This window comes from Salvelinus alpinus, chromosome 18 (genome assembly GCF_045679555.1).
Source record: "Salvelinus alpinus chromosome 18, SLU_Salpinus.1, whole genome shotgun sequence".
NCBI classification, from domain to species: Eukaryota; Metazoa; Chordata; class Actinopteri; order Salmoniformes; family Salmonidae; genus Salvelinus; species Salvelinus alpinus.
The window spans coordinates 5,797,494-5,825,396 of NC_092103.1; the positions used below are offsets into that span (position 1 = coordinate 5,797,494).

Consider the following 27,903-nt stretch of genomic DNA (forward strand, 5'->3'; position numbering starts at 1 on the left):
AACAGTGCATTGCTATCTGTGGTCACAATAAGACTGACATTTTAGAGAAACTACTTTGACCTTGTAATGATTTTTATATATTTGTCAATAATAAAAAACAATGTGGACAAGCAAGTCATGTTCATTTTTCTTTGTGTGAGTATCTCCTAGATAAAAATCTAGAAAAAGCATCTTGTCTAATGTTATTTATCATGCCTGTGTCTCTGTTGATTTAAGATGCCTTTGGCACTCATCGACAAACAGAGAGCTGATATGACTACACACACAGCTAACACACACACACAGGTAGTGTCTATGGGAACTGTCAATGCCTTCCGTCCTATTTCCATCTCTCAGCCACGACCATGTCACCTGTCTCGCTGAGGATCTGATATAATGAAAATAACTTGTTGCCTTATTAAAGACCCAAATAAGTCAAAAACTAGATTTCCTGTGTTTTATATAAATTCAGTGGCCAGTTTATTATGTACACTCATCTAGTACTGGTTCAACCCCCTCCCACCGTTTGCCTCCAGAACAGCCTGAATTCTTCAGGGCATTTAATTTTTTTATTTAACTAGGCACAAGGCATGGAAAGGTTGCTCAATTGGTATCAAGGGACCTAATGTGTGCCAGGAAAGCATTCCACACACCATTAAACCACCCCCACCAGCCATTACTGTTGACATCACGCAGGATGGGGCCATGGACTCATGCTGCTTACTCCAAATCCTGACAGCATTCAGCAACAGGAACCGGGATTTGTCGGACCAGGGGATGTTTTTCCACTCCTCAATAGTCAGGTGTTGGTGATCGCGTGCTCACTGGAGCCGCTTATTCTTCTTTAGCGCTGATGGGAGTGGAACCCTGTCTGGTTGGCCCATCCATGACAAGGACAATCGAGTTGTGCGTTCTAAGGTGTCGTTCTGCACGCCACTGTTGTACTGTGCCGTCATTTTCCTGTTTGTGGCCCGCCTGTTAGCTTGCACGATTTTTGCCATTCTCCTTTGTCGCACCATTATCGGTAAACCCTAGACTCTGTCGTGTGAAACCCCCAGGGGCCTCATTGATCAATATTGCATCGGAACGATTCTAAAATAGTACTTACGAATGGAATTTAGAATGGTGTACGCATAGAAAAGTGTGTTGGATAAATCAATCACACAAGCATCATACGCACACTGGTAGGCGATAACCATTGATAAATACCAATTGTACTCAGCCTCAGTGCTCATATGGTCACAACCATCCCTTTAAGGCCCTTGGGGAATCTGCAATGCCGTACCGTGAATTACGACGGCGCAACCAAAAAAAGCGAAGAAAAAAAAACTTTTACGAGACTGGAATAGAGGTGTCAGAGATGGAGTACAACCTGAAGGTTTTTCGTTTCAGGTGTGGCTTGACAAGTACAAATAAAAAATATAGCTTCACAGAGAGGACCATTAGGACAATTAAAGTTGCTTTAGCAATGGCAAATATAACCTATGTCAAATAAAGTAGACAACAATCACCAATAAGCCACTATCCTCAACAGCTCCCTCCTGTGAGCGTAAAGGCCAACATTGCTGTTCTGCAGAATGAAGGAGTTGTGTGTTCCACCCGGCCACCACATTCAGCAGCGTCTTTTGCACATCACATACAGTGCATTCGCAAACTTTTCAGACCCCTTGACTTTTTCTACATTTTGTTACATTACAGCCTTATTATTAAATTTAAAAAATGTCTCATCAATCTACACACAAAACCTCATAATGACAAAGCAAAAACAGTTTTTTAGACAATTTTGCAAATTTATTCAAAATAGAAAACATACCATATTTACATAAGGATTCCGACCCTTTGCTATGACTCGAAGTTGCGCTCAGGTGCATCCTGTTTCCATTGATCATCCTCGAGGTGTTTCTACAACTTGATTGAAGTACATGTGTCAGCATATGGTCTCACAAGGGGTCTGAGGATCTCATCTCGGTACCTAATGGCAGTCAGGCTACCTCTGGCGAGCACATGGAGGGCTGTGCGGCCCCACAAAGAAATGCCACCCCACACCATGACTGACCCATCGCCAAACCGGTCATGCTGGAGGATGTTGCAGGCGGCAGAACATTCTCCACGGCGTCTCCAGACTCTGTCACGTCTGTCACATGTGCTCATGTGCTCAGTGTGAACCTGCTTTCATCTGTGAAGAGCACAGGGCGCCAGTGGCGAATTTGCCAATCTTGGTGTTCTCTGGCAAATGCCAAACGTCCTGCACGGTGTTGGGCTGTAAGCACAACCCCCACCTGTGGACGTCGGGCCCTCATACCACCCTCATGGAGTCTGTTTCTGACCGTTTGAGCAGAACCATGCACATTTGTGGCCTGCTGGAGGTCATTTTGCAGGGCGCTGGCAGTGCACCTCCTTGCACAAAGGCGGAGGTAGCGGTCCTGCTGCTGGGTTGTTGCCCTCCTACGGCCTCCTCCACGTCTCCTGATGTACTGGCCTGTCTCCTGGTAGCGCCTCCATGCTCTGGACACTACGCTGACAGACACAGCAAACCTTTTTGCCACAGCTCGCATTGATGTGCCATCCTGGATGAACTGCACTAACTGAGCCACTTGTGTGGGTTGTAGACTCCGTCTCATGCTACCACTAGAGTGAGAGCACCGCCAGCATTCAAAAGTGACCAAAACATCAGCCAGGAAGCATAGGAACTGAGAAGTGGTCTGTGGTCACCACCTGCAGAATCACTCCTTTTTTGGGGGTGTCTTGCTAATTGCCTATAATTTCCACCTTTTGTCTATTCCATTTGCACAACAGCATGTGAAATTTATTGTCAATCAGTGTTGCTTCCTAAGTGGACAGTTTGATTTCACAGAAGTGTAATTGACTTGGAGTTACATTGTGTTGTTTAAGTGTTCCCTTTATTTTTTTGAGCAGTGTAGTTGCGGAGAGTTCCTGTAATCCTAGATTCAGAACATTCAGGTGAGAAAAAAACTCACCTAGAGACCAGTCGTGTGAGAAACTTGTCATCATGCAAGGGTTCAGACAAGTGACATTTATGGTCAGTAAACTTTAAGCTCGTCTCTCAATTAAAAAAAAAAAAAGTGTCAATACTTTGCCCCTTGATAACCAGCGCACTTCTGTATGTTGTCAAAGCATTGCATGGTTGCTGCCTATGTCATTGCATAATGCAGAAAATACACGAGAGTTCAGGGGCCTTGCTTTAACAAAGTTAACCATTTTCACTGTAGTGTCCAAAACGTCTTTCAAGCTGTCAGGCATTCCCTTGGCAGCAAGAGCCTCTCTGTGGATGCTGCAGTGTACCCAAGTGGCGTCCGGAGCAACTGCTTGCACGCGCGCACGTTACCACTCCACTATGTCTCCCTGTCATGGCTTTTGCGCCATCAGTACAGATACCAACATGAGCAGCAGCTACATTTGGCTTACATACGGACCGTTAGTGGAATTCCCGCGAGAGAGTAACGGTTAATGTGATTGGATGTTAACTATTTGACTAGGCTACCTGTATTTGACATTGTTGTTATTTCGCTGAACACTAGATGATTCAATTTTATTTTTGGCAAAAATTTAAAAAAGAATAAAAAATGAATATATATATGTATTTAAAAGTGAAACCAATTTTTATTTGGCGTACCCCCGACGGCATTGCGCGTACCCCTGGGAGTACGCGCAATGCCGTCGGGGTTACCCCAGTTTGGGAATAACTGCTCTAGGGCAATTCAGAAAACTGATTGTGGACCTTATTACTGATAAATGTGTTATTTTTTTAGGACCATGTTTTTCTTTCCGTTTGCATTTTGTATTTATATTTTTATATATAAATCACCATCCCAAAACGAGTTCAACTATGTGAACAGAAAAGGCTTCCACTCTTAGTGTGCAGGTGATAGGTGATGTGCAGAAAAAAAGCTGCTGAATGAAGTGGCCATGTGGAACGCAGGACTCGTTCATTCTGCAGAACAGCAAAGTTCTGCAAGACCTAGAGGGAGCTGTTGAGGATGGACAGCTTATTGCTTTGTTACCTACTCTTTTGCCATTGCTAAAGCAACTTCAATTGTCCTAGTGGTTCTCTTTTTGTAGCTGTTTTCGTTTTTACTGGTCAAGCCGCATGAGCGAGCCGAATAAAACCTTTTGGTTGTACTTTCTGACTATGTATTTCAGTCTCTTTTGCACCATTGTAGGCTATTTTATGGTATGGCGTTGTATATTCCCCACATGCTTTAAAGGGATGATACTGACCATATTGTGCTTAATTAGGGGCGTATCTAAATGCAAATAGCCAAAGTCGTGCATGAGCACTGAGGCTGAGTGTATATTTCCGCAATTGTTGGAATAAAACTGTGAAATTGTTTTAAAAAATGTGCTAATGCTCTTTTAGTGTTACAACTGTTTGAAAAGACCACCTGAGACTTCTGCCTGTTTTGGTGGGATGGAGTTTTGGCCTGCCTGGTAACATCACCAGGTGGTAAATTAGTTAATAGACCAATAAGTGTTCCAAACCAATGCCATTAAAAGCGAGTTTTCTCCTCCCCACTTAAGACCACTCCTAGAAAGTCCGAGCAACATTCTTGCTTGAGAAATTGCTCTTTGCTAAGAAGCTATTTTGGTTTATTGTTGACCATTTTAATTGAACGCAATCACAGTAAGGTACTTAATTGTTGCCGAGAAATGCTTTGATAGAGATAAAAACAGCTGCGTTTGATTTTTAAAGAAAAATACCACTCAAAAATTAAATGTAATCAAAAATGTATCAAAAATTAAATGTTGGTGTTTGCTTCATTAGTCCACTGTTGATGCAGTCCCAAAAATTGTTGCATGTCAGCAATCAAGTTTTCAAGATATAGAACTTTCAAGTCGGTGTTGGAAAAGACTGAGGTTGGCTCTCCTGTTACATACTAATACTGTACTTTTACAATGAGCAAGCAGGCAAAACATAGAAATAGAATCCCTAGAATGGAATTCCTCAATACAGATCAGCCATATTGAGTGTACCCATGAATTTCCCAGTCACATAGCCTTGTGGAGAGGTTCTATCTACTTTCTAGGCCTTCTATTTCTGAGGCAAACACACATGTGAATAGATGTAATAAGACAAACTAAGAAATACAGACATTTTATACTTTATTCAACATTTAACAAATGTAACTAAACTCCTTGTCACAGTTAGTTGAATGTTTTGGTTCCATGCTGGTGTGTTTCAAACCACCTGGTATTTTACTGATCTGCAGAGTGAGAACATAAAAATACAAGTTTATAAATTCACAAATACCGCATATAGCACAGCAGTAGTCCACCGCAAAAACACACAAAAATAAAGTATACTTCCTTTCAAATTCATATAGTTAATTGTTATAGACACTTATGTGCTTTTTCATAAGTTGTAATACAGTGTACTCCGCATATAGTGATCGCATCTGTGCAGGACTGTCAGCGGTTTATCACAGTATACTAAACTCAGCAAAAAAAGAAACATCCCTTTTTCAGGACCTTGTCTTTCAAAGATAATTCATAAAAATCCAAATAACTTCACAGATCTTCATTGTAAAGGGTTTAAACACTGTTTCCCATGCTTGTTCAATAAACCATAAACAATTAATGAACATGCACCTGTGGAACGGTCGTTAAGACACTAACAGCTTACAGACGGTAGGCAATTAAGGTCACAGTTATGAAAACTTAGGACACTAAAGAGGCCTTTCTACTGAAAACCACCAAAAGAAAGGTCCCAGGGTCCCTGCTCATCTGCAGGCATGCTGCAAGGAGGCATGAGGACTGCAGATGTGGCCAGGACAATAAATGCAATGTCCGTACTGTGAGACGCCTAAGACAGCACTACAGGGAGACAGGACGGACAGCTGATCGTCCTCGCAGTGGCAGACCACGTGTAACAACATCACACCTGCGGGACAGTTACAGGATGGCAACAACAACTGCCCGAGTTACACCAGGAACGCACAATCCCTCCATCAGTGCTCAGACTCTCCACAATAGGCTGAGAGAGGCTGGACTGAGGGCTTATAGACCTGTTGTAAGGCAGGTCCTCACCAGACATCACCGGCAACAATGTTGCCTATGGACACAAACCCACCGTCGCTGGACCAGACAGGACTGGCAAAAAGTGCTCTTCACTGACGAGTCGCGGTTTTGTCTCACCAGGGGTGATGGTTGGATTCGCGTTTATCATCAAAGGAATGAGCGTTACACTGAGGCCTGTACTCTGGAGCGGGATCGATTTGGAGGTGGAGCGTCCGTCATGGTCTGGGCCGGTGTGTCACAGCACCATCGGACTGAGCTTGTTGTCATTGCAGGAAAGACATCCTCTGCTGTGCGTTACAGAGAAGACATCCTCCTCCCTCATGTGGTACCCTTCCTGCAGGCTCATCCTGACATGACCCTCCAGTATGACAATGCCACCAGCCATACTGCTCGTTCTGTGCGTGATTTCCTGCAAGACAGGAATGTCAGTGTTCTGCTATGGCCAGCGAAGAGCCCGGATCTCAATCCCATTGAGCACGTCTGGGACCTCTTGGATCGGAGGGTGAGGGCTAGGGCCATTCCCCCCAGAAATGTCCGGGAATTGCAGGTGCCTTGGTGTAAGAGTGGGGTAACATCTCACAGCAAGAACTGGCAAATATGGTGCAGTCCATGAGGAGGAGATGCACTGCAGTACTTAATGCAGCTGGTGGCCACACCAGATACTGACTGTTACTTTTGATTTTGACCCCCCCCCTTTGTTCAGGGACACATTATTCAATTTCTGTTAGTCACATGTCTGTGGAACTTGTTCAGTTTATGTCTCAGTTGTTGAATCTTGTTATGTTCATACAAATATTTACACATGTTAAGTTTGTTGAAAATAAACGCAGTTGACAGTGAGAGGAAAATCTTTTTTTGCTGAGTGTATAACTAGGGTGTCCAATCAAAAACCCATCTTTTGACCAATGGGTAAAAATCATGTTAATTGTGTAGATAATCCTTTAAGAAAATCAATGGTCCAAATCTCATGTCTCAATTATACTCCGTTCAAAAGTTATTGGAGTTATTACCCTTCTAGGATGGCTAGAATTAAGGTGACTAAATTAGTGGTCAGAGAAAAAAGGGGTAAAAGAAAAAATCAGGAAAACTGCATCGCAATCAGCTAGGTTGGATTCTGTGCAAGAATTAAGGCTACTGGCTACCTGACAGGCTCACTTTTCCGTTGAACTCGTCGTCATTCTTCTCGAATCCACAGGACATAAAACAATCAAGGTAAGATGGATATTGATTTTGAGACATGTTTTCATATTTTAGTATACGCATCATATTCATATTAATTCAACATTTCTTTTATATATTTTTTTCATTTCTCACAAAAACAAGTGTACATCTGTGAAATGTCAACAGAGCACTGAGCGTATACCAAGCTTTTATATTTTCAAAGCCTTTAACATTTAATGCAGCTTGTCATGCTAATTTAGCTTTTTTCAACCTGCGGAAACAAGTTTTAGGACGACCACCAAAAAATGTAAAATCCTCAAGTTGTTACGAGAAACTTGCTATGTCAACAGAGTGCGGTGCTTATAATTGGCTGTATTAGGTTAGGAAATCCAACTTTTTGGATATCATTAGGGATATGTTAGAGAAAGGCTCCACTGAACAATTCAGAACATGAATAATCATATTTGTCTTGGTTTAATTTATTTTATAACATAAGGAAGTGACATTTCATCACCAAAGCGCGTTTTCCCCCACTCTGAGCAGAGTGGGTGGACACCGTCCTGTATACAGTATTTGTATTTACTTCAAAGCCACAAGGTCCACAGACAGATAGACAGAACATAAAGGTAGTCCCTTCTGTGTCCAGGTGGCTGCCTTAGTGGGAGGGAGTTACTGAAGATGACAGCTGGACCAGAAGGGCGTATAGACCCCACTCAGGACTGACTGACGGAGACTCCAGAACACACACACACACACACACTGGCGTACACCCACTAAGCATTAAGACACACCCATACACACGTTACACACACACTAATACATACACACACGCAGTCATACACACACACACATGGCACAGACTCCGTTAAGGAACACAACGAGGCACGACCGGACTTGGCAGGGTGACATGGAATGTTTTGATAATTGATTCTGGATTGTTACAGTAGTTCTGGATTGTTCTGAGATGAGGCAGTTGACGGTGCTGTACTTCTAATAGCCATCGGAATCCTCCTGCAAGTACAGAGGGGGAGAGGTTACTTTTAGAATTACGCTGAAATGATTTCCCCACTTCCCACACTGATAACACTAACCTTTATTACCATGTACCAAGCAGTTACTATGCAACTGCATGTTAATACGATGTCACTACAGCTATTTCACGTTTCGCAGTTTTAATGTCACGTGTACAAGCACTGTGGAATGCCTTTTTTGCAAGCTCCAAACACAACAATGCAGTAATCAATACCGATGTAGCACTAAAAATAACAAAAGGTAGAACAAAAACACACGAGTGTAACGGCAGCCTTCCTCCTCTTCGTCTGAAGAGGAGGTGTAGCAGGGATCGGACCAAGACGCAGCGTAGTTCGTGTTCAACATGTTTAATAAAAAGACGATAAACGTGAACACTATACAATACAAAATAACAAACGTGGCAAAACCCGAAACAGTCCTATCTGGTGCAGAGAACACAAAGACAGAATACAACCACCCACAAACCCCAACACAAAACAAGCTACCTAAATATGGTTCCCAATCAGAGACAATGACTAACACCTGCCTCTGATTGAGAACCATATCAGGTCATACATAGAAACGGACAAACTAGACACACAACATAGAATGCCCACCCAGCTCACGTCCTGACCAACACTAAAACAAAGAAAACACAAAAGAACTATGGTCAGAACGTGACAACGAGAAATAAAAATAAGAAGTGCACCAGCAAGTAAGAAGCTATATACAGTGTCAGTTCCAGTACCATATTTACAATGTGCAGGAATACTGGAGTGATAGAGGTAGATATGTATAGGAGTAAGGTGACTAGGTATCAGGATATATGATCAACAGCAGCGCACACTGAGTGTAGAAAACATTAGGAACACCTTCTTAATATTGAGTTGCACTTCCGTTTGCCCTCAGAACAGCCTCAATTCGTCGGGGGATGGACTCTATTCCTTTTTTAAAAAGTAACCTTTAATTAACTAGGCAAGTCAGTTAAGAACAAATTCTTATTTTCTATGACGGCCTCAGCAAGGTATCGCAAGCACTTTACAGGGATGCTGGCCCATGTTGACTCCGGTACTTCCCACAGTTGTGTCAAATTGGCTGGATGTCCTTTGGACGGTGGACCATTTTGACACATCTACACGGACTGAAGTGGATTTAACAGGTGACATCAATGACGTGCTACCTGTCCCAGACCTGCTGTTTTCAACTCTCTAGAGACCGCAGGAGCGGTAGAGATACTCTTAATGATCGGCTATGAAAAGCCAACTGACATTTACTCCTGATTATTATTTTACCCTGCTGGTCATCTATGAACATTTGAACATCTTGGTCATGTTCTATTATAATCTCCACCCGGCACAGCCAGAAGAGGACTGGCCACCCCTCATAGCCTGGTTCCTCTCTAGGTTTCTTCCTAGATTTTGGCCTTTCTAGGGAGTTTTTCCTAGCCGCCGTGCTTCTACACCTGCATTGGTTGCTGTTTGGGGTTTTAGGCTGGGTTTCTGTACAGCACTTGGAGATATTAGCTGATGTACGAAGGGCTATATAAAATAAACTTGATTTGATTTGAATAAGGACCATATCTTTCACCTGGATTCACCTGGTCAGTCGGTCATGGAAAGAACAGGTGTTCCGAATGTTTTTTACACTCCGTGTAAATTATGATTGTATGTCAGTACGTGCGTGTAGAGTCAGGAAAAACGTGTGTGTGTGTTTAGAGTCCTGTGAGTGTGCATAGAGACAATTGCTGTTTTCAACTCTCTAGAGACAGCAGGAGCGGTAGAGATACTCTTAATGATCGGCTATGAAAAGCCAACTGACATTTACTCCTGAGGTGCTGCACCCTCGACACTACTGTGATTATTATTATTTGACCATGCTGGTCATTTATGAACATTTGAACATCTTGGCCATGTTCTGTTATAATCTCCACCCGGCACAGCCAGAAGAGGACTGGCCACCCATTATAGCCTGGTTCCTCTCTAGGTTTCTTCCTAGGTTTTGCCCTTTCTAGGGAGTTTTTCCTAATCACCGTGCTTCTACACCTGCATTGCTTGCTGTTTGGGGTTTTAGGCTGGGTTTCTGTACAGCACTTGGAGATATCAGCTGATGTACGAAGTGCTATATAAATAAATTTGATTTGATAAATTTGATTTGAATGCAAAAATGAAATACAAGGGTCACCTAATGTGTAGTTACATAGGTATTAGGGTAACTTAAGGTAAAGTATTACCCTATTTGTACATAATGTTAAAAATAGGAGTAAACCATTATTTGCTGATGCACTAACCATGCTTCCATCCAACCGTTTCATATGGATGAATTTCCGCACTCATGAAAATGTGCGTGTGCGGTTAGGTCTGCATGTTAGGGTTGGCGTGAAAACCTACAGGATGATAGCTCTCAAGGAACAGGTTTGGAGAGTCCTGGACTAGAGCCTCTGACAGAGGTTTATTCAGTTGTTGTTGTTATTTACTGTAGTATTTGGGAAAGGGGGAGTTTAGCCTAGCTAACATCAATTAGCCTTCCTAACGTTAGCTAGCTAGCTAGCTGGCTAGCTGGCCAGCTAGCTTAACTAGCTTCTCTCGGTTTGATGCAGTCAAAACAGGTAGTATGTATTCAGGTGAGGTGATAAATAACTAGAATAAGTTAGTCTACCAGCGCAAGTCCTTCTACTACGGTTACAGCATTGTTGCGTTAGGTATTTGTTGAACGTTTATTTCCCCCCTTTATGATGATGATCGGGACCTGCTAGTGGTAGTTTTGTGGTAACTGCACTGTGATTTCAAAGTTGTGAATAAAAACAGACATATTGGGACCCAATTTACATTTTAACGTTTAAACCTTCACACGTTTAAACCTTGGTCTTAACAGATCCAAAATTCCGGGATCCGAACGGGTCCGTGTCCTTAATTCTGACTTTTGCCTCGGATCTGGGTCGAAACTGATATACAGTAATTGCCACGGATGTATGTACATTTGAAGTCGGAAGTTTACATACACTTATGTTGGAGTCATTAATACTCATTTTTCAACCACTCCCAAAATTTCATTTGAACAAACTATAGTTTAAGTCGGTTAGGACATTTACTTTGTGCAAGACACAATTTTTCCAACAATTGTTTACAGACAGATTTTTTCACTTATAATTCACTGTATCACAATTCCAGTGGGTCAAACATTTACATACACTAAGTTGACTGTGCCTTTAAACAGCTTGGAAAATTCCAGAAAATGATGTCATGGCTTTAGAAGCTTCTGATAGGCTAATTGACATCATTTGAGTCAATTGGAGGTGTACCTGTGGATGTATTTCAAGGCCTACCTTCAAACTCAGTGCCTCTTTGCTTGACATCATGGGAAAATCAAAAGAAATCAGCCAAGACCTCATTAAAAAATTGTAGACCTCCACAAGTCTGGTTCATCTTTGGGAGCAATTTCCAAACGCCTGAAGGTACCATGTTCATCTGTACAAACAATAGTACGCAAGAATAAACACCATGGGACCACACAGCCGTCATACCGCTCAGGAAGGAGACACCTTCTGTCTCCTAGAGATGAACGTACTTTGGTGCGAAAAGTGCAAATCAATCCCAGAACAACAGCAAAGGACCTTGTGAAGATGCTGGAGGAAGCAGGTACAAAAGTATCTATATCCACAGTAAAACGAGTCCTATATCGCCATAACCTGAAAGGCGGCTTAGCAAGGAAGAAGCCACTGCTCCAAAACCGCCATAAAAAAGCCAGACTACGGTTTGCAGCTGCACATGGGGACAAAGGTCGTACTTTTTGAAGAAATGTCCTCTGGTCTGATGAAACAAAAATAGAACTGTTTGGCCATAATGACCATTATGTTATGTTTGGAGGAAAATGGGTGAGGCTTGGAAGCCGAAGAACACCATCCCAACCGTGAAGCACGGGGGTGGCAGCATCATGTTGTGGGGGTGCTTTGCTGCAGGAGGGACTGGTGCACTTCACAAAATAGATGGCATCATGAGGGAGGAAAAGTAAGTGGATATATTGAAGCAACGTCTCAAGACGTCTTCCAAATGGACAAGGACCCTAAGCTACTTCCAAAGTTGTGGCAAATGGCTTCAGGACAACAAATTGGCCATCACAAAGCCCTGACCTCAATCCCATAGAAAATGTGTGGGCAGAACTGAAAAAGTGTGTTCGAGCAAGGAGGCCTACAAACCTGACTCAGTTCCACCAGCTCTGTCAGGAGGAATGGTCCAAAATTCACCCAACTTATTGTGGGAAGCTTGTGGAAGGCTACCCGAAACGCAAGACCCAAGTTAAAAAATTTGAAAGCAATGCTACCAAATACTAATTGAGTGTATGTAAACTTCTGACCCACTGGGAATGTGATGAAGGAAATAAAAGCTAAAATAAATCAGTCTCTCTACTATTATTCTGACATTTCACATTCTTAAAATAAAGTGGTGATCCTAACTGACCTAAGACAGGGAATTTTTACTAGGATTAAATGTCAGAATTGTGAAAAACTGAGTTTAAATGTATTTGGCTGAGGTGTATGTAAACTTCCAACTTCAACTGTATATGCATACAATGCCCTGATGCATTTAGCGTTCAAATCAGGTGGACAATAATTGTTTTAGGAAAGTAAAAACCAATACAACAATAGTGTATAAAGTTTTGACCATTGAAACACAATAAACTGTTGTTTTGATATTTCTTATAGGCAGTTTAAGGACACATAAGTAACTGTGGATCAATTGGCCAATATCACTTGTTTATTGATGGCGCTGGCAGCCGCCAGTCGGAAGTTTCTTTCTCTCTCTCTTTCTACTCTCGGATCTGAAAGGGTCTCTTTGATCTGAACCATTATGGGTCCGTTTGGGTCTGTTTTCCACAAGCCTTTTCGGAATGGGTCTGACCACCCTCGGGTCCGTTCGGAACGGGTCTCAGTTTATAAATGTTATATTTATGCATATCGGGTTGGGTGGGAAAGCCATAGATCCATTTCGGAACGGGTCCAACTGAAGACCTCTTCACATCCCTACTCTCATGTGCCCCAAAACTTTTCCTGATCTTGAATGTTTTATCTGGATTGTTTTTAAAACAAGGTGTGCCCCGGTTTAAAAAAGGTTGGGAGCCACTGCTCTAGAATATGTTATAAGCATAGGTAAATATCCTACCTCTGCAGCAGTATCACCACCCTCTGGGTCCACTGGTGACTCCTTGATAGGTGAGTCTTTAGACATAGCATCTTCATCCTGTAATAATAACACACATTCACTGACCAGGTCAACAGTGGGGAAGTGTTGGAAATATCCACATTAGACAATGACAACTTTTGTTAGTTGGTTGCTGTATACACAAAACATTAGAAACACCTGCTCTTTCCATGATATAGACTGACCAGATGAATCCAGGTGAAAGCTAGGATCCCTTATTGATGTCACCTGTTAAATCCACTTCAGTCAGTGTAGATGAAAGGGAGGATCGGAACCTTTTATTTTTTTTTATTCGCCTAAAATGACATACCCAGATTTAACTGCCTGTAGCTCAGGACCTGAATCAAGGATATGCATATTCTTGATACCATTTGAAAGGAAACAGTGAAGTTTGTGGAAATGTGAAATTCATGTGGGAGAATATGACACATTAGATCTGGTAAAAGATAATACAAAAAAATATTTATTTATTTTATTTCTTGTTCCATCATCTTTGAAACGCAAGACAAAGACCATAGTGTATTATTGCAGTTTAGGCGCAATTTAGATTTTGGCCAATAGATGGCAGCAGTGTGTGTGCAACATTTCAGATTGATCCAGCATTTCAATACTGGACAATATTTTGTATCAAGTCTGCCCAAATGTGCCGAATTGGTCAACTGATACATTTTCAAGTAAATCATTATAGAGAAACAACAATGATATGATAATGCAAAATGTAAGTTTACACACTCCCAGGAATGTCATACATGATGGATCAGTAGCTTATACACTAACTTTCACACATCTAGATAGCCGGGCGGGTTGGGTGTGGAGCCAGACACAGCAGGGGTTCAAACTGTAGAACCCAGTTCCTACATTTGAATATAAAAATTGATTTTGTTCAACAAAACTATGCTACATTTTATCTCTGGGACCCTCAGGATGACAAATCAGAGCAAGATTACTGAATGTAAGTACATTATTTACCTTCAGAGGTGAATGTATCAAACCAGTTGCTATGAACAAAGTTGTTTGTTGTTGTGTACTCTCATCAAACAATAGCACGATACCTTGTAGTGTCCGTGCCTCGACGAACAGAGGCTGTTCTGATGCCAAAAGGGGGTGTAACTCAATATTAGGAAGGTGTTCCTAATGTTTTGTACACTCAGTGTATTCCTCTTGTTGGTAATGACAAGCGTGCTAACAGTTGCAGGCTGTGGGAAACAAACCTATTACATTAAATTGCTTCTTGATCCATGTACATGTTCTATGCTACAATTACAAGGCATTTATTGGTGCTTGTCATTGGTGTGACCTTTAATCAGATACAGGCAGGTGACATATACAGCTCCACTCATCTCCCAGTGTGTGTGTGTGTGTGACATGGCTACCAGCTGACAACCTTAGAGCAATTACCGTGCCCTCTCCTCCTGTATGTGTGTGTGTAGGTGTGTGTTTGTGCCCTCTCCTCCTGCCATTCCATTTAACACCGCCCACCACGTCTCCATCTGTTCACGTAGCACAGCCAGAAACACACACACACACATACATAGAAACACACCACACAGCGTCTCTCAACACCCACCGTGGCCAATAAATACTGTCTCTACTGTGCTATTTTCTATTCTGCTAATAATTTCAAGAAACCCAAACCCATGAAGCCCCATGATAGTTATTTCAAATTATAAATAAAAACTGGAATATCTTATCCAGGTAAGTATTAACTTGTAACTAAGTAATACGTACATTTTTTCACTTTAATTGAGCCTTTCCCATATGAAACATGTCTTCCTCTTGTCTTGTGGCTCGACAACAGAACATACAACAGAACTGCATCTGTGACATGGAGTGCAATGAGTCGGGTCTACGGGAGCTGATAAGGTGTGTTCTCTGTTCTGTCTCACCGGCCCAAATCCATTTACCTGCCGGGAGCATCGTTGCTGGCGCTGCTAGTTGTTTGTGTGTGGGTGGATGGATGGGTGTTCTATTCAACAAAACAAACAGGCAGCAGCCTTGCTCTTCCTCCCTCGTCGTCAGACAACCCATCTCTCACACTGTCTAACTAACTGATGAGCGTTGGCTGGCTGCTGTGGACAACCAGATGAAAGTAGATTGATCGCTCTGCTCCCTCACCTGCTGTTCCGTGCTTGCTTTAGGAAGGAGGGATGGAGAGATGGATAGAGGGATGAATAACGGTAAAGAGAGATTGCGCCTGGGTCGGAGCCCCCTAGGCAGAGAAGCTCCTTTGATGGGCTCTTTTTTAAAAGAAATTGGTCGATATCAATGACACTGTAATGACTGGGGCTCAGAACTCAAGCAGGGAACAGACAGGCACTAAGGCTCTGTCTAAATGAGATCAATCCAATTCTGTGCACCGTCTCTGGCTTCGTTCCAAATGGCACCCTATTCCTTATACATGTAGTGCACTACTTTTGAACAGCGCCCATGTAGGGAATTAGGGTGCCATTTGGGACGTAGTTTCTGTATTTCTGTGTTTGTTCTGTCAAACTCGGAGGACACGTTAAGGTGTTACACAGAGGACACGATTAGGCATTAGTCAGGGTTTGGAGATATACCGCTAGGTAGCCAATCAATGGCCACAGGAAATGCCACAATCAAATCTCTTTAAAAACAAAGCAAATGGACAGGGGATTGTGTTCGACACACAGGCGATGAACCTTTTCTCAATAGGGGGGCGCCATTTCGACTTTGTAAAAATTCGTTCCCAAATTAAACTGCCTCGTACTCAATTCTTGCTCGTACAATATGCATATTATTATTACTATTGGATAGAAAACACTCTCTAGTTTCTAAAACCGTTTGAATTATATCTGTGAGTAAAACAGAACTAATTTTGCAGCAAACTTCCTGTCAGGAAGTGAGAAATCTGAAATCGGGCACTCTGTTCCAGGGTCAGTTTATTAATGTGCATGTAATCTATGGGTCGACATGCACTGCATACGCCTTCCCCTAGATGTCAGTAAGCAGTGAGAATTGGAATGGAGTGTCTAGGTAGATCTGAGGCCGTACAAAAGCTCTTGGAACCGGGGGTGCAATCTTTTCAACGTTCGTCATGACGCGAGACAGACCTTAGGATTGCATTCTGAAAAGCTCTCGTTATAGGAGTTAGATTTATCCGGCTCTGATTTTATTCGATATAGGTGTTAAAAACATCATAATGTAGTTAATTTAAACCGAGTTATATCAGTATATTGCGATTTTCGGTATTTTGTTTGTGCTGCGTTATGGTGAGTTGGACACGTTTTCGCCACATGGCTAATGTTTGCTGCTAATTCCAAAGTTGAAGACGACAATCTACTACCGAGCAACGATTATTCTGGACAAAGGACAACTTGCACACGATTCTGATGGAAGCTCATCAAATAGTAAGAACTATTTATGATGTTAATTCGTTGTTCTGTTGAAAAATGTTAAACTATTATTCCGGCATTAATTTCGGTGCGGTCTCGCTTTAACGCACGCTGTATGTCGTAGTAACGTTAATTTTAAAAATCTAACACAGCGGTTGCATTAAGAACTAATGTATCTTTCATTTGCTGTCCAACCTGTATTTTTTAGTCAAGTTTATGATTAGTTATTGATTAGATTAGGTGCCTCTCCCAAGATTTCTCCCGACATTTTGTTTGCAGTTTGGCTACTATTCTCATTGTATAACCACGATTTGTGCCGCTAAATATGCACATTTTCGAACAAACCATATATGTATTGTGTAATATGATGTTATAGGACTGTCATCTGATGAAGTTTTGAGAAGGTTAGTGAAAAATTAATATCTTTTGCTGGTTTATTCGCTATCGCTAACGTGCATGAATCAATGCTGCTGTGTGGTTGGCTATTGTAGTAAGCTAATATAATGCTATATTGTGTTTTCGCTGTAAAACACTTAAAAAATCTGAAATATTGGCTGGATTCACAAGATGTTGGTCTTTCATTTGCTGTACGCTGTGTATTGTTCATAAATGTTTTATGATGAGTATTTAGGTAATTCACGTTGGTCTCTGTAGTTATTCTAGCTGCTTTGGTGAGATTTTGTGATGGTGGCTGCAATGTAAAACTATGATTTATACCTGAAATATGCATATTTTTCGAACAAAACATATGCTATACAATAAATATGTTATCAGACTGTCATCTGATGAAGTTGTTTCTTGGTTAGTGACTATTTCTATCTTTATTTGGTCGAATTAGTGATAGCTACTGATGCAGGAAAAAAATGGTGTAGAAAAAAAAGTTGGGTCTTTTGCTAACGTGGTTAGCTAATAGATTTACATATGTTGTCTTCCCTGTAAAACATTTTAAAAATCAGAAATGATGGCTGGATTCACAAGATGTGTATCTTTCATCTGGTGTCTTGGACTTGTGATTTCATGATATTTAGATGCTAATATTTACTTGTGGTGCTATGCTAGGCTATGCTAGTCAGCTTTTTTACTGATGAGGGTGCTCCCGGATCCGGGATGAGTACCAAGTAAAAGTTAACAGAGAAAAACAAAGATTGTAATTGGCTGAAAAATAATACTGAAGACATTACTCTGATTACCAGAGTGGTTCCAAGGCATTGCCTCCTGTCCAGACCAAAATATTTATTCCTTTTGCAGCAAAAAAATTCCAATACTTTATCTTATTCATCAGTAGCAATTCTGGGTGTGTGTCGGTAATTATTGTTATGAAGTCCTTGATCTTGGAACCCAGAACCAAATCTTGTGTGGACACTGGCCAGCTACTCGGTTTGTTTAACATTTACGTTAACAGTCTGTCATTAAATTCTAAATCCTAAAATCTACAAGTTAAGGACATGCAGTAGGAGCTCCTCAACAAACCTTTGATGAGCAATACACTGTTCTCTTCTCTGCCCAGGGAGATTCTATTTGTTTATAACTTCCTCTCAGTAGCATAACCACAGCCTAATTGTATAATCTCTCTAGAATTTTGTCCCATTTAACACTATATTAATCTCTGTGTGTGCGGATGTGTGTGTGTGTGTGTGTGTGTGTGTTATGTAACAATTTATTAATCTAGTCATAAACGAACAAAGGCAAAGGAGGAAGGCAGCTGAAGTAATTTTTCTAATTAGTGAGATTTTCTCTCTGATTGATGTCATAGATTTTTTTCTAATAATAATGCCAGTGTGTGTGTGTGTGTGTGTGTGTGTGTAAGGACACTATACAAATAATGAATGCAATGATTGCTGAGTACCTGTGACGTCAGCAGGGTGCTTTGGGGTGGCTAATTCACCTGGCAGATTAACACTGTTAAAGCGACAATCTGTCATTTGTTTTTCATACAAATGGCAGCCCCTCCACTTGTTTTGCTATAAAGCTGAGGGATGGGGCTGGAGACATGCAACCATTCTCAAATGCATAGATTGAGTTCAGTTCTACTAAACTCTCGAGGCAAGTTTTTTCCCCTCAAGAATCAATGGGTGTTTGTCATTCATTGAATTGCCCATTTGAACAGCAGTACATGTCGCAGATTGTCCCTTTAATTGGAAGAACAATGGAAGGGCAGACTGAGGAAACCCTGTTGCTCTGCTGTTGGTTTGAAGATGAATCATCACTACTATTACAAGGCCAGCGTTGCAGGCAAGCTTTACTTTTATATGTCCAAGATTCGGTTCAGTTTTGTTTTGAAAGAGAGACAATCCATTTTTCATCTTCAGAGACCAGCAGGGCTGCAAATTGTCTGTCTGGATCTTTCTCTGCCTTTGTATAAACAGACCTTCAGACAGACAAGTGAGAATCCATCCTGCTTTTTATGACAGAGAACTAAGAACGCCGGAGGAAGAGGAGAAGACAGGAAAAAGCAACAAGCCAGAGGACTCAAGGTCAGGCTCCATTTGACAGGGGGGGAAAGAGAAGTGAATTAGCTGTCACATATAAAATGGTTGAGCAATGCCGTGCTGAGAGGAAAGGACAGCATTCAGATGGCAATAGGTTCTGATGAAATGTCAGTATCAAGACTGAAATGAATAGCAACGGTTGCTTCTGTTTTCTCGCTTACAGTGCATTTGGAAAGTATTCAGACCCCTTGACTTTTTGCACATTTTGTTACGTTACAGCCTTATTCTAAAATTGATAAAATTATTATTTTTCTCTCATCAATCTACACACAATACACCACAATGACAAAGCAAAAACAGGTTTTTATAAATGTTAACAAACGTATTAAAAATAAACTACAGAAATACCTTATTTACATAAGTATTCAGACCCTTTGCTATGAGAATAGAAATTGAGCTCAGGTTCATCCTGTTTCCATTGATCATCCTTGAGATGTTTCTACAACTTGATTGGAGTCCACTTGTGGTAAATTCAATTGATTGGACATGATTTGGAAAGGCAGACACCTGTCTTTGTAAGGTCCCACAGTTGATAGTGCATGTCAGAGCAAAACCCCAAGAACACAGTGGCCGCCATTCTTAAATGGAAGAAGTTTGAAACCATCAAGCCTTTTCCTAGATCTGGCCAAGTTGAGCAATCGGGGGAGAAAGGCCTTGGTCAGGGAGGTGACCAAGAACCCGATGGTCACTCTGACAGAGCACCAGAGATGGGAGAACCTTCCAGAAGGACAACCATTTCTGCAGCACTCCACCAATCAGGCCTTTATGGTAGAGTGACCAGATGGAAGCCACTCTTCATGATAGCTCACTTGGAGTTTGCCAAAAGCCACCTAAAGACTCTCAGACTATGAGAAACAAGATTCTCTGGTCTGATGAAACCAAGATTTAACTCTTTGGCCTGAATGCCAATCGTCACGCCTGTAGGACACCTGGCACAATCCCTACGGTGAAGCATGTTGGTGGTAGCATCATGCTGTAGGGATGTTTTTCAGTGGCAGGGGCTGGGAGACTAGTCAGGATCGAGGGAAAGATGAACGGAGCAAAGTACAGAGAGATCCTTGATGAAAACCTGCTCCAGAGCGCTCAGGACCTCAGACTGGGGCGAAGCTTCACCTTCCAACAGGACAATGACCCTAAGCACACAGCCAAGACAACGCAGGAGTGGCTTCGGGACAAGTCTCTGACTGTCCTTGAGTGGCCCAGCCAGAGCCCAGACTTGAACCCGATCGAACACCTCTGGAGAGACCTGAAAATTGCTGTGCAGCAACGCTCCCCATCCAACCTGACAGAGCTTGAGAGGATCTGCAGAGAAAAATGGGAGAAACACCCCAAAAACAGGTGTGCCAAGCATGAAGCGTCATACCCAAGAAGTAATCGCTGTCAAAGGTGCTTCAACAAAGTACTGAGTGAAGGGTCTGAATACGTATGTAAATATAATATTACATTTTGGTAATAATTATTTTAGCAAAAATAATATATACTGTATATATATACGTTTTTTGCTTTGTCATAATGGGGTATTGTGTGTTGATTGAGGGGGGAAACGATTTAACCAATATTACAATAAGGCTGTAACGTAACAAAATGTGGAAAAATTCAAGGGGTCCGAAAACTTTCCGAATGCACTGTATATCTGTATAAGAATAAAAAGTAACCCCCACCTGTTTGTCATTCATCTCAATTTAAATGTTGCGTGAGAGAGAGGTAGAGCTACAACTAAGAGAGAGAGAGAGCTGTAAAGTGTTTGTATAAGTGAGGGTATCAAATATTGAACAAGGTAGGAGGAGTATGTTTCAGGTATCTCAGGTTCTCACCTGTTTGGCTGAGTCTTTCTTAACCAATCCGGTCGCAGCAGCAATATTCCCCGCCCCCTCCACAGTCCTGTGGGCCACTGCTGTCACACCTGTCACCATGGCCCCGCCCACCTGGGAAACTCCAGACACTGTTTTACCTGCAACTACCGGGAGAGAGAGAGAACATATGTGGGGGTCACTTCTAGGACGATTTTAACCCACTTAAACTCAACATTTCTCCAAGTTTCACCTTCATTGTAAAGCTCTAGTTACTTTGTTGCTTTTTGACAGTCATTCCTAAAAAACAAGCTACCATTCCCAGTCACAAGGGGATTTATGGCTGATTTAAGAAGAAATGGTCAACTTGTTATTGTGTAACTTTTTTTTATTACCTTAGTTTATTTAGTACATTTTTTCTTTACAATTTTTTTCTTAAAACTGCATTGTTGGTTAACTTTTAAAATATTAAATTTGGGCCTCCCGGGTGGCGCAGCTAGCACTGCGATGCAGTGCCCTAGACCACTGCGCCACCAGAGTCTCTGGGTTCGCGCCCAGGCTCTGTCGCAGCCGGCCGAGACCGGGAGGTCCGTGGGGCGACGCACAATTGGCCTAGCGTCGTCCGGGTTAGGGAGGGTTTGGCCAGTAGGGATATCCTTGTCTCATCGCGCTCCAGCGACTCCTGTGGCGGGCCGGGCGCAGTGCGTGCTAACCAAGGGGGCCAGGTGCACGGTGTTTCCTCCGACACATTGGTGCGGCTGGCTTCCGGGTTGGAGGTGCGCTGTGTTAAGAAGCAGTGCGGCTTGGTTGGGTTGTGCTTTGGAGGACGCGTGGCTTTCGACCTTCGTCTTTCCCGAGCCCGTACGATGAGACAAGATAGTAATTACTAGCGATTGGATACCACGAAAAGGGGATTTTTTTTTTTTTAAGTTACATTTTTTATTTCGCCTTTCTTTAACCAGGTAGGCCAGTTGAGAATAAGTTCTCATTTACAACTGCGACCTGGCCAAGATAGAGCAAAGCAGTGCAGTGCGACACAAACAACAACACAGAGTTACACATGGGATAGACACACTATATTTCCGTGTCAGTGTTTGTCCCACACGGAACTGTTTCGGTTTGTATTTCACGTATTGTTTTGTTTCTGTGTTAGTTTGTCTCATAAAAATCAATAACACAATATAAAAGTCTATATACAGTGTGTGCAAATGCAGTAAGATTAGGGAGGTAAGGCAATAAATAGGCCATAGTGGCGAAATAATTACAATTTAGCAATTAAACACTGGAGTGATAGATGTGCAGAAGAGATACTGGGGTGCAAAGGAGCAAAAAAAAGAAATAACAATATGGGGATGAAGTAGTTGGGTGGGCTATTTACAGATAAATAAGGGCTTGTAAGTAAGCCTTTCATGGTAAAGTCTACACCTGTTGTATTCAGCGCATGTGACAAATAAAATTAGATTTGATTTATTTGGCACTTACTATAGTCCTTTTTTTATTTAACTTCTTAAGATGGTAAAACATGTTTTTTTATTAAGTTGAACATGTGCTCTTTATGACAGAATTTTAAAATTAGGTGAAATCAAATGTTTTTTTGGACCAAGTTACACTTCTCCAAAGGCACCGAATTGGTGGAACGACCCACTTAGTCGACCCAAAGTATTCGTACCCCTTAACTTATTCCACATTTTGTTGTGTTACAGCCTGAATCTCCAATGGATTAAATTGAGATTTTTGGTCACTGGCCTACCCACAATACCCAAATAATGTCAAAGTGGAATTAATTATGTTTTAGACATTTTTACAAAAAAAAAAAAAAAATGTAAGCTGAAATGTCCTGAGTCAATAAGTCTTCAACCCCTTTGTAATTGTCACGTTCTGACCTTAGTTCTTTTGTTATTTCTTTGTTTTAGTATGGTCAGGGCGTGAGTTGGGTGGGTTATCTATGTTTGTGTTTCTATGTTGGCTTTTTCGTTTGGCCTGGTATGATTCTCAATCAGAGGCAGGTGTCTTTAGTTGCCTCTTTAGTTGTCTCCTTTTTTCACCTGCGTTTCGTGGGTGGTTATTTTCCGTGTCAGTGTTTGTCCCACACGGAACTGTTTCGGTTTGTATTTCACGTTTTGTTTCTGTGTTCGTTTGTCTCATAAAAATCAATTATGATGACATACCACGCTGCGCATTGGTCCGACATTTCTTACTCATCGTTAGATGAGGAGGAGGACAGCCGTTACAGTAATGGCAAGCCTAAATACGTTTAGGAGTAAACATTTGCTTAATTAACAAGTCACATAAGTTGCATGGACTCACTCTGTGTGCAATAATAGTGTTTAACATTATTTTTGAATGACTACCTCATCTCTGTACCCCACACAAACAATTATCTGTCAGATCCCTCAGTCTAGCAGTGAATATCAAACACAGATTCAACCACAAACACAGGGAGGTTTTCCAATGCCTCGCAAAGAAGGGCACCTATTGGTAGATGGGTAAAAAAAGCAGACATTGAATATCCCTTTGAGTATGGTGAAGTTATTAATTATACTTTGGATGGTGTATCAACACACCCAGTCACTACAAAGATACAGGCGTCCTTCCTAACTCAGTTGCCAGAGAGGAAGGAAACCGCTCAGGGATTTCACCATGAGGCCAATGGTGACTTTTAAACAGTTACAGAGTTTAATGGCTGTAATAGGAGAAAACTGATGATAGGTCAACAACACTGTGGTTACTCCACAATACTAACCTAATTGACAGAGTGAAAAGAAGTAAGTCTGTACAGATTTTTTTTTTTACAAAACATGTGGCAAAGCAATTAACTTTTTGTCCTGAATACAAAGTGTTATGTTTTGGGCAAATCCAATACAACACATTACTGAATACCACTCTCTGTATATACCAGCAAAGTGGTGGCTCCATCATGTTATGGGTATGCTTGTAATCGTTTAGGACTGGGGAGTTTTTCATGATAAAAAAGAAATGGAATGGAGCTAAGCACAAGCAAAATCCTAGAGGAAAACCTGGTTCAGTCTGCTTTCCACCAGACACTGGGAGATGAATTCCCCTTTCAGCAGGACAATAACCTAAAACACAAAAGCCAAATCTACACTGGAGTTGCTTACCAAGAAGACAGTGAATGGCTGAGTTACAATTTTGACTTAAATATACAGGAAAATCTATGGCAAGACCTGAAAACGGTTGTCGAGCAATGATCAACAATCAATTTGACAGAGTTTGGAGAATTTTGAAAATAACAATGGCCAAATGTTACACAATCCAGGTGTGGAAAGCTCGGTCATTCACCTATTAACTTCATCCAATGAGCATAGCACACTAAGGCAATTCCACCACGCTTGCTGATTAACCTATGGGGTCACTTGTGCAGTAATCACTTCCCTTTCTGTCAACCAATAGGCATAAATCTAGGGCGTATCTGTCTCTGACTTGATGTTTTGCAGCAACAGTCTTCCAACGACCTTCCACCTCCCCACCACCACCAACATAATAACCTGAAGACCCGTCATCGGAACCCCATTCTAAGGACCCTTCCTCGGAGACAAGGCCTACCCCAACTATTCAATAAAATTCAATTTTGTATTCTGTCTCTGCTGTCATTCAGTTAAGCCAGTACTCAACTGAGTAATGTTGGTAATGGTGACATGTAGCCTACCTGTTGTGACTCCATCCTTTGTTTTGTTGCCTATGAAAAGAACAAAAAACGTGAAGGACAGGTGACAAATATTTAACACTGTCATTCAATAAAATGATCACTTTATATTGTCTGATTAACCATGGTCATACATCATTTCTCACATTCAACATCTCAGCGTCTCATCTCAGCAACATGTAACGTTCAACATCTCAGCAATGATTCAAAAAGAAAGTAAAAGGAAAGAGCGTGTAGGCTACCATTGTCAAGACCTACCGACAAAGATAACGCCATCTTTTGTCATCTCAGCCGCCCCAGTTACTCCCTGCTTTGTCTTCTCCGCTGCTGCCACGACCCCATCCTTGGCTTTTGAGAATCCCTTTATTAGCGCGTCCATGGTGTCCAAATGACACAGCGACAGCTGTGGGAATGTCAAACCGGGCAGTGCAGTCAGTGCCGTGAAGAACTTCTAGAACTTCTATCTCGGTAACCGGTGGCATTACGATGGGAAGGATGGAGGTGGTTAGAGTTTTGCAGAAATGCCACCTCCCACCATTCTCTTTCTTTTGACAGACCTGGCAGGTTAACGTGGTTTACAGATGCATTCTGGGATCTTAATCACAACAGATTTGTAACATATTATACGAATTGGATTCGTAACATATCATGAATTGGACGTAATGTATCATACGTAACGTATCATGCGAAATTGACGACTTCGTACACAATTGGATGAGGTATTACACACAAAACTGGGACCCGTTTAGGCTAGGGAGCACTACATGCAAAAGTACTGGCTGAAATATATACATAAATTCTGGACCACCACTTTAACATGTATTCCAATTCCCTTTTACATGCGTGACAATGGTTATGGACAACAGGAGCCAGGTATTTCTTGTTAGAAGCCTTGGTGATTCCGACTAGGTTAAAACTAGTCTACCACACCTGTTGGCAGCACACATCCAGAAACGGTGTCTCACCATTCAGACAATTGTATGATGGCTACATCAAGCCTACTTTTATCATGAACAATTACGATACCTGCTCGGTCTTACATTTTTCACAGAGAAATTGTTTCATTATGAAACAAAATCGACTGGTGTTGAAAAAAAATGGCATTCGAATTGCTACAAACCAGTGGATTGTTTGCGCACCTGTTATTTGCCTTCCAACTTCCCCGTTCGACACTGGAATTTGTGTTGCCTTGTCTAGATTTCGCCCTGCAGGTTTGAAACCGATACTCTTCTCCGTTTCAGAAGCAGACAGAGATTGCTCGTAATCCCGTGGTGCTGATGCTGGGTGAGCTCGAGATAGAATGGCTGCTTTACTGTCTGCATCCCACCACCTCGTGCGCCGTCCCACACACATCCCCTCCCCTCTCCATTACCCATCTCATTCAATCAGTTACGGTGACAGTGGATCTTGGATGGATAACAAGCATCATGGGAGAGGATGATGAATGCTACACACTGTCATCACAAATAGCATCTGTGTCTGATCACCCACTTCCCTCCCCCCATCTTCCCGCTCTGTTTTCTGCCATCTCCCCCCCCCCCCTCATCCCCACCCTCATACTCCTCGCCCTCCTCCCCCCTTTTCTCCCTCCTCCACCCCTGCCCTGCCACTTCCTGTGGACCACCCTGGGGGCCCAGTCGGAGTCTCTCTCTCTCCACCCTCTCTTTCGTTCTGTCTCTCCTTGTCTCACTCACTCACGCGTGTAACACAGTTGTGCTATGGAAGTTTTCCAACAGAAGATGTGTTTGTGGTACAGTAACTACATTCACCTTGGGCTACTTTACCTGATCTGGGTAAGGACCGGAAAATTGCCAAAGACGTCAGCCACCCCAGCCATGGGCTGTTCTCTACGCTACCCCCTGGAAAGTGGTACCGGAGCATCAGGCCTCGGACAAACAGGCTCAGAGACAGCTTCTATCTCCAAGCAATGAGACTGTTGAACAGCTAAGTGATGGCTGCTCAACCTCCATTCTGCACCGACTCTATCTGCACTGAGTCACAGGTCTCTAACCACACACACACACACACACACACACACACACACACACACACACACACACACACACACACACACACACACACACACACACACACACACACACACACACACACACACACACACACACACACACACACACACACACACACACACACACACACACACACTTATCCTGCTGTTCCGTCACTTTTATACATGCCTTCATGTACATATTGTATCTACCTCTACTACCACTGTATCCCTGCACATTGATATGATACTGGTACTGACTGTCACGCCCTGACCTTAGATAGCCATTTTATTTCTCTATTTGGTTAGGTCGGGGTGTGATTTGGTGTGATTCTATGTTGTCTATTTCTTTGTTTTTGGCCGAGTATGGTTCCCAATCTATCGTTGTCTCTGATTGGGGATCATACTTAGGCAGCCCTTTTTCCCACTTTCTGTTGTGGGATCTTGTCTTTTTGTGTTGCATGTGTTTGCACTCCTAGCTTTACGTTCGTTGAGTTGTTTATTATTATTTTTTTGGTGGAACATTTAAATTAAAGGAAAATGTACGCCTACCACGCTGCACCTTGGTCTTCCTTTAACGACGGACGTAACACCGACCTTGTATATAGCATTAATTATTGTGTTTTTATTTCTAATTCGTTTTTATTTGAGCATATCTCTCTTTAAGATCCTATTCTGGATTTTCTATTTTCTTACCTTTGATATTGACACTGCACTGTCGAGGAAGAGCTTGTAAGCAAAATTGTATGTGTATTGTTTACCCCTGTTGCATTTTGTGCATGTGACAAATACACTTTGATTTTGGTCTTTCTCATAATTATAGGAATGGTTGCAAAATGACATCCTATAACCTGCAAGACAATGACTGCGAAGACACTTTGTTAGAAATACCAATAAAGTCATACTTATCACGGCGCAGCAGCAGCAGCAAACATGGTGGCGGCATGCTGGATCAATCTCATAAGCAGCCAGGGGCTCCAAGGACTGTTGTGAGCATCTGCAGGACTATCACATCAATCTGTCGAAGCTTCAGTAGCAGGAGGGCGGATGGGCAAGCGGGGGGCAGTCAGTTAGCCACCGTCATAGCTCAGCACAAAACTTATGGGCATCATCTTCTCGGTCCACACTACAAATATGGTAGGAGGATAGGAAGATGTGAATTACGATAGAATAGGGTGTTTTATATTCAAGTTGTGCACTTTGTGTGCTCCCCAAAT

At 42.1% G+C, this 27,903-nt stretch overlaps 1 protein-coding gene across 2 annotated transcripts; it reads right to left on the reverse strand.

Annotated features, from left to right (window-relative positions):
• Positions 1–7,639: 7,639 nt before the first annotated feature.
• Positions 7,640–25,967, reverse strand: LOC139543589 (alpha-synuclein-like). 2 transcript variants are annotated; one of them, XM_071349833.1, is made up of 6 exons: positions 25,818–25,967; positions 24,937–25,081; positions 24,682–24,711; positions 21,039–21,181; positions 13,344–13,421; positions 7,640–8,187 (listed from the first exon to the last, which is right to left on the reverse strand). In XM_071349833.1, the coding sequence occupies exons 2-6, from the start codon at positions 25,055–25,057 to the stop codon at positions 8,167–8,169; spliced, it is 393 nt and encodes a 130-aa protein (XP_071205934.1). In that variant the 5' UTR covers positions 25,058–25,081; positions 25,818–25,967; the 3' UTR covers positions 7,640–8,166. The 2 variants fall into 2 exon arrangements, with proteins under 2 accessions (XP_071205934.1, XP_071205935.1); XM_071349834.1 differs by having other exon boundaries at positions 24,937–25,138; positions 25,818–25,934.
• Positions 25,968–27,903: the final 1,936 nt, after the last annotated feature.

What these genes read in the sequence shown, in the direction of transcription:
- LOC139543589 (XM_071349833.1), bottom strand. Translation starts at nt 25,057, where the DNA reads ATGGACGCGCTAATAAAGGGATTCTCAAAAGCCAAGGATGGGGTCGTG. An exon ending in AGATGGCGTTATCTTTGTCG is followed by an intron (nt 24,712 to 24,936) that starts GTAGGTCTTGAC and finishes TTCTTTTCATAG; the next exon opens with GCAACAAAACAAAGGATGGA. An exon ending in AGAAAGACTCAGCCAAACAG is followed by an intron (nt 13,422 to 21,038) that starts GTGAGAACCTGA and finishes TTATTATTACAG; the next exon opens with GATGAAGATGCTATGTCTAA.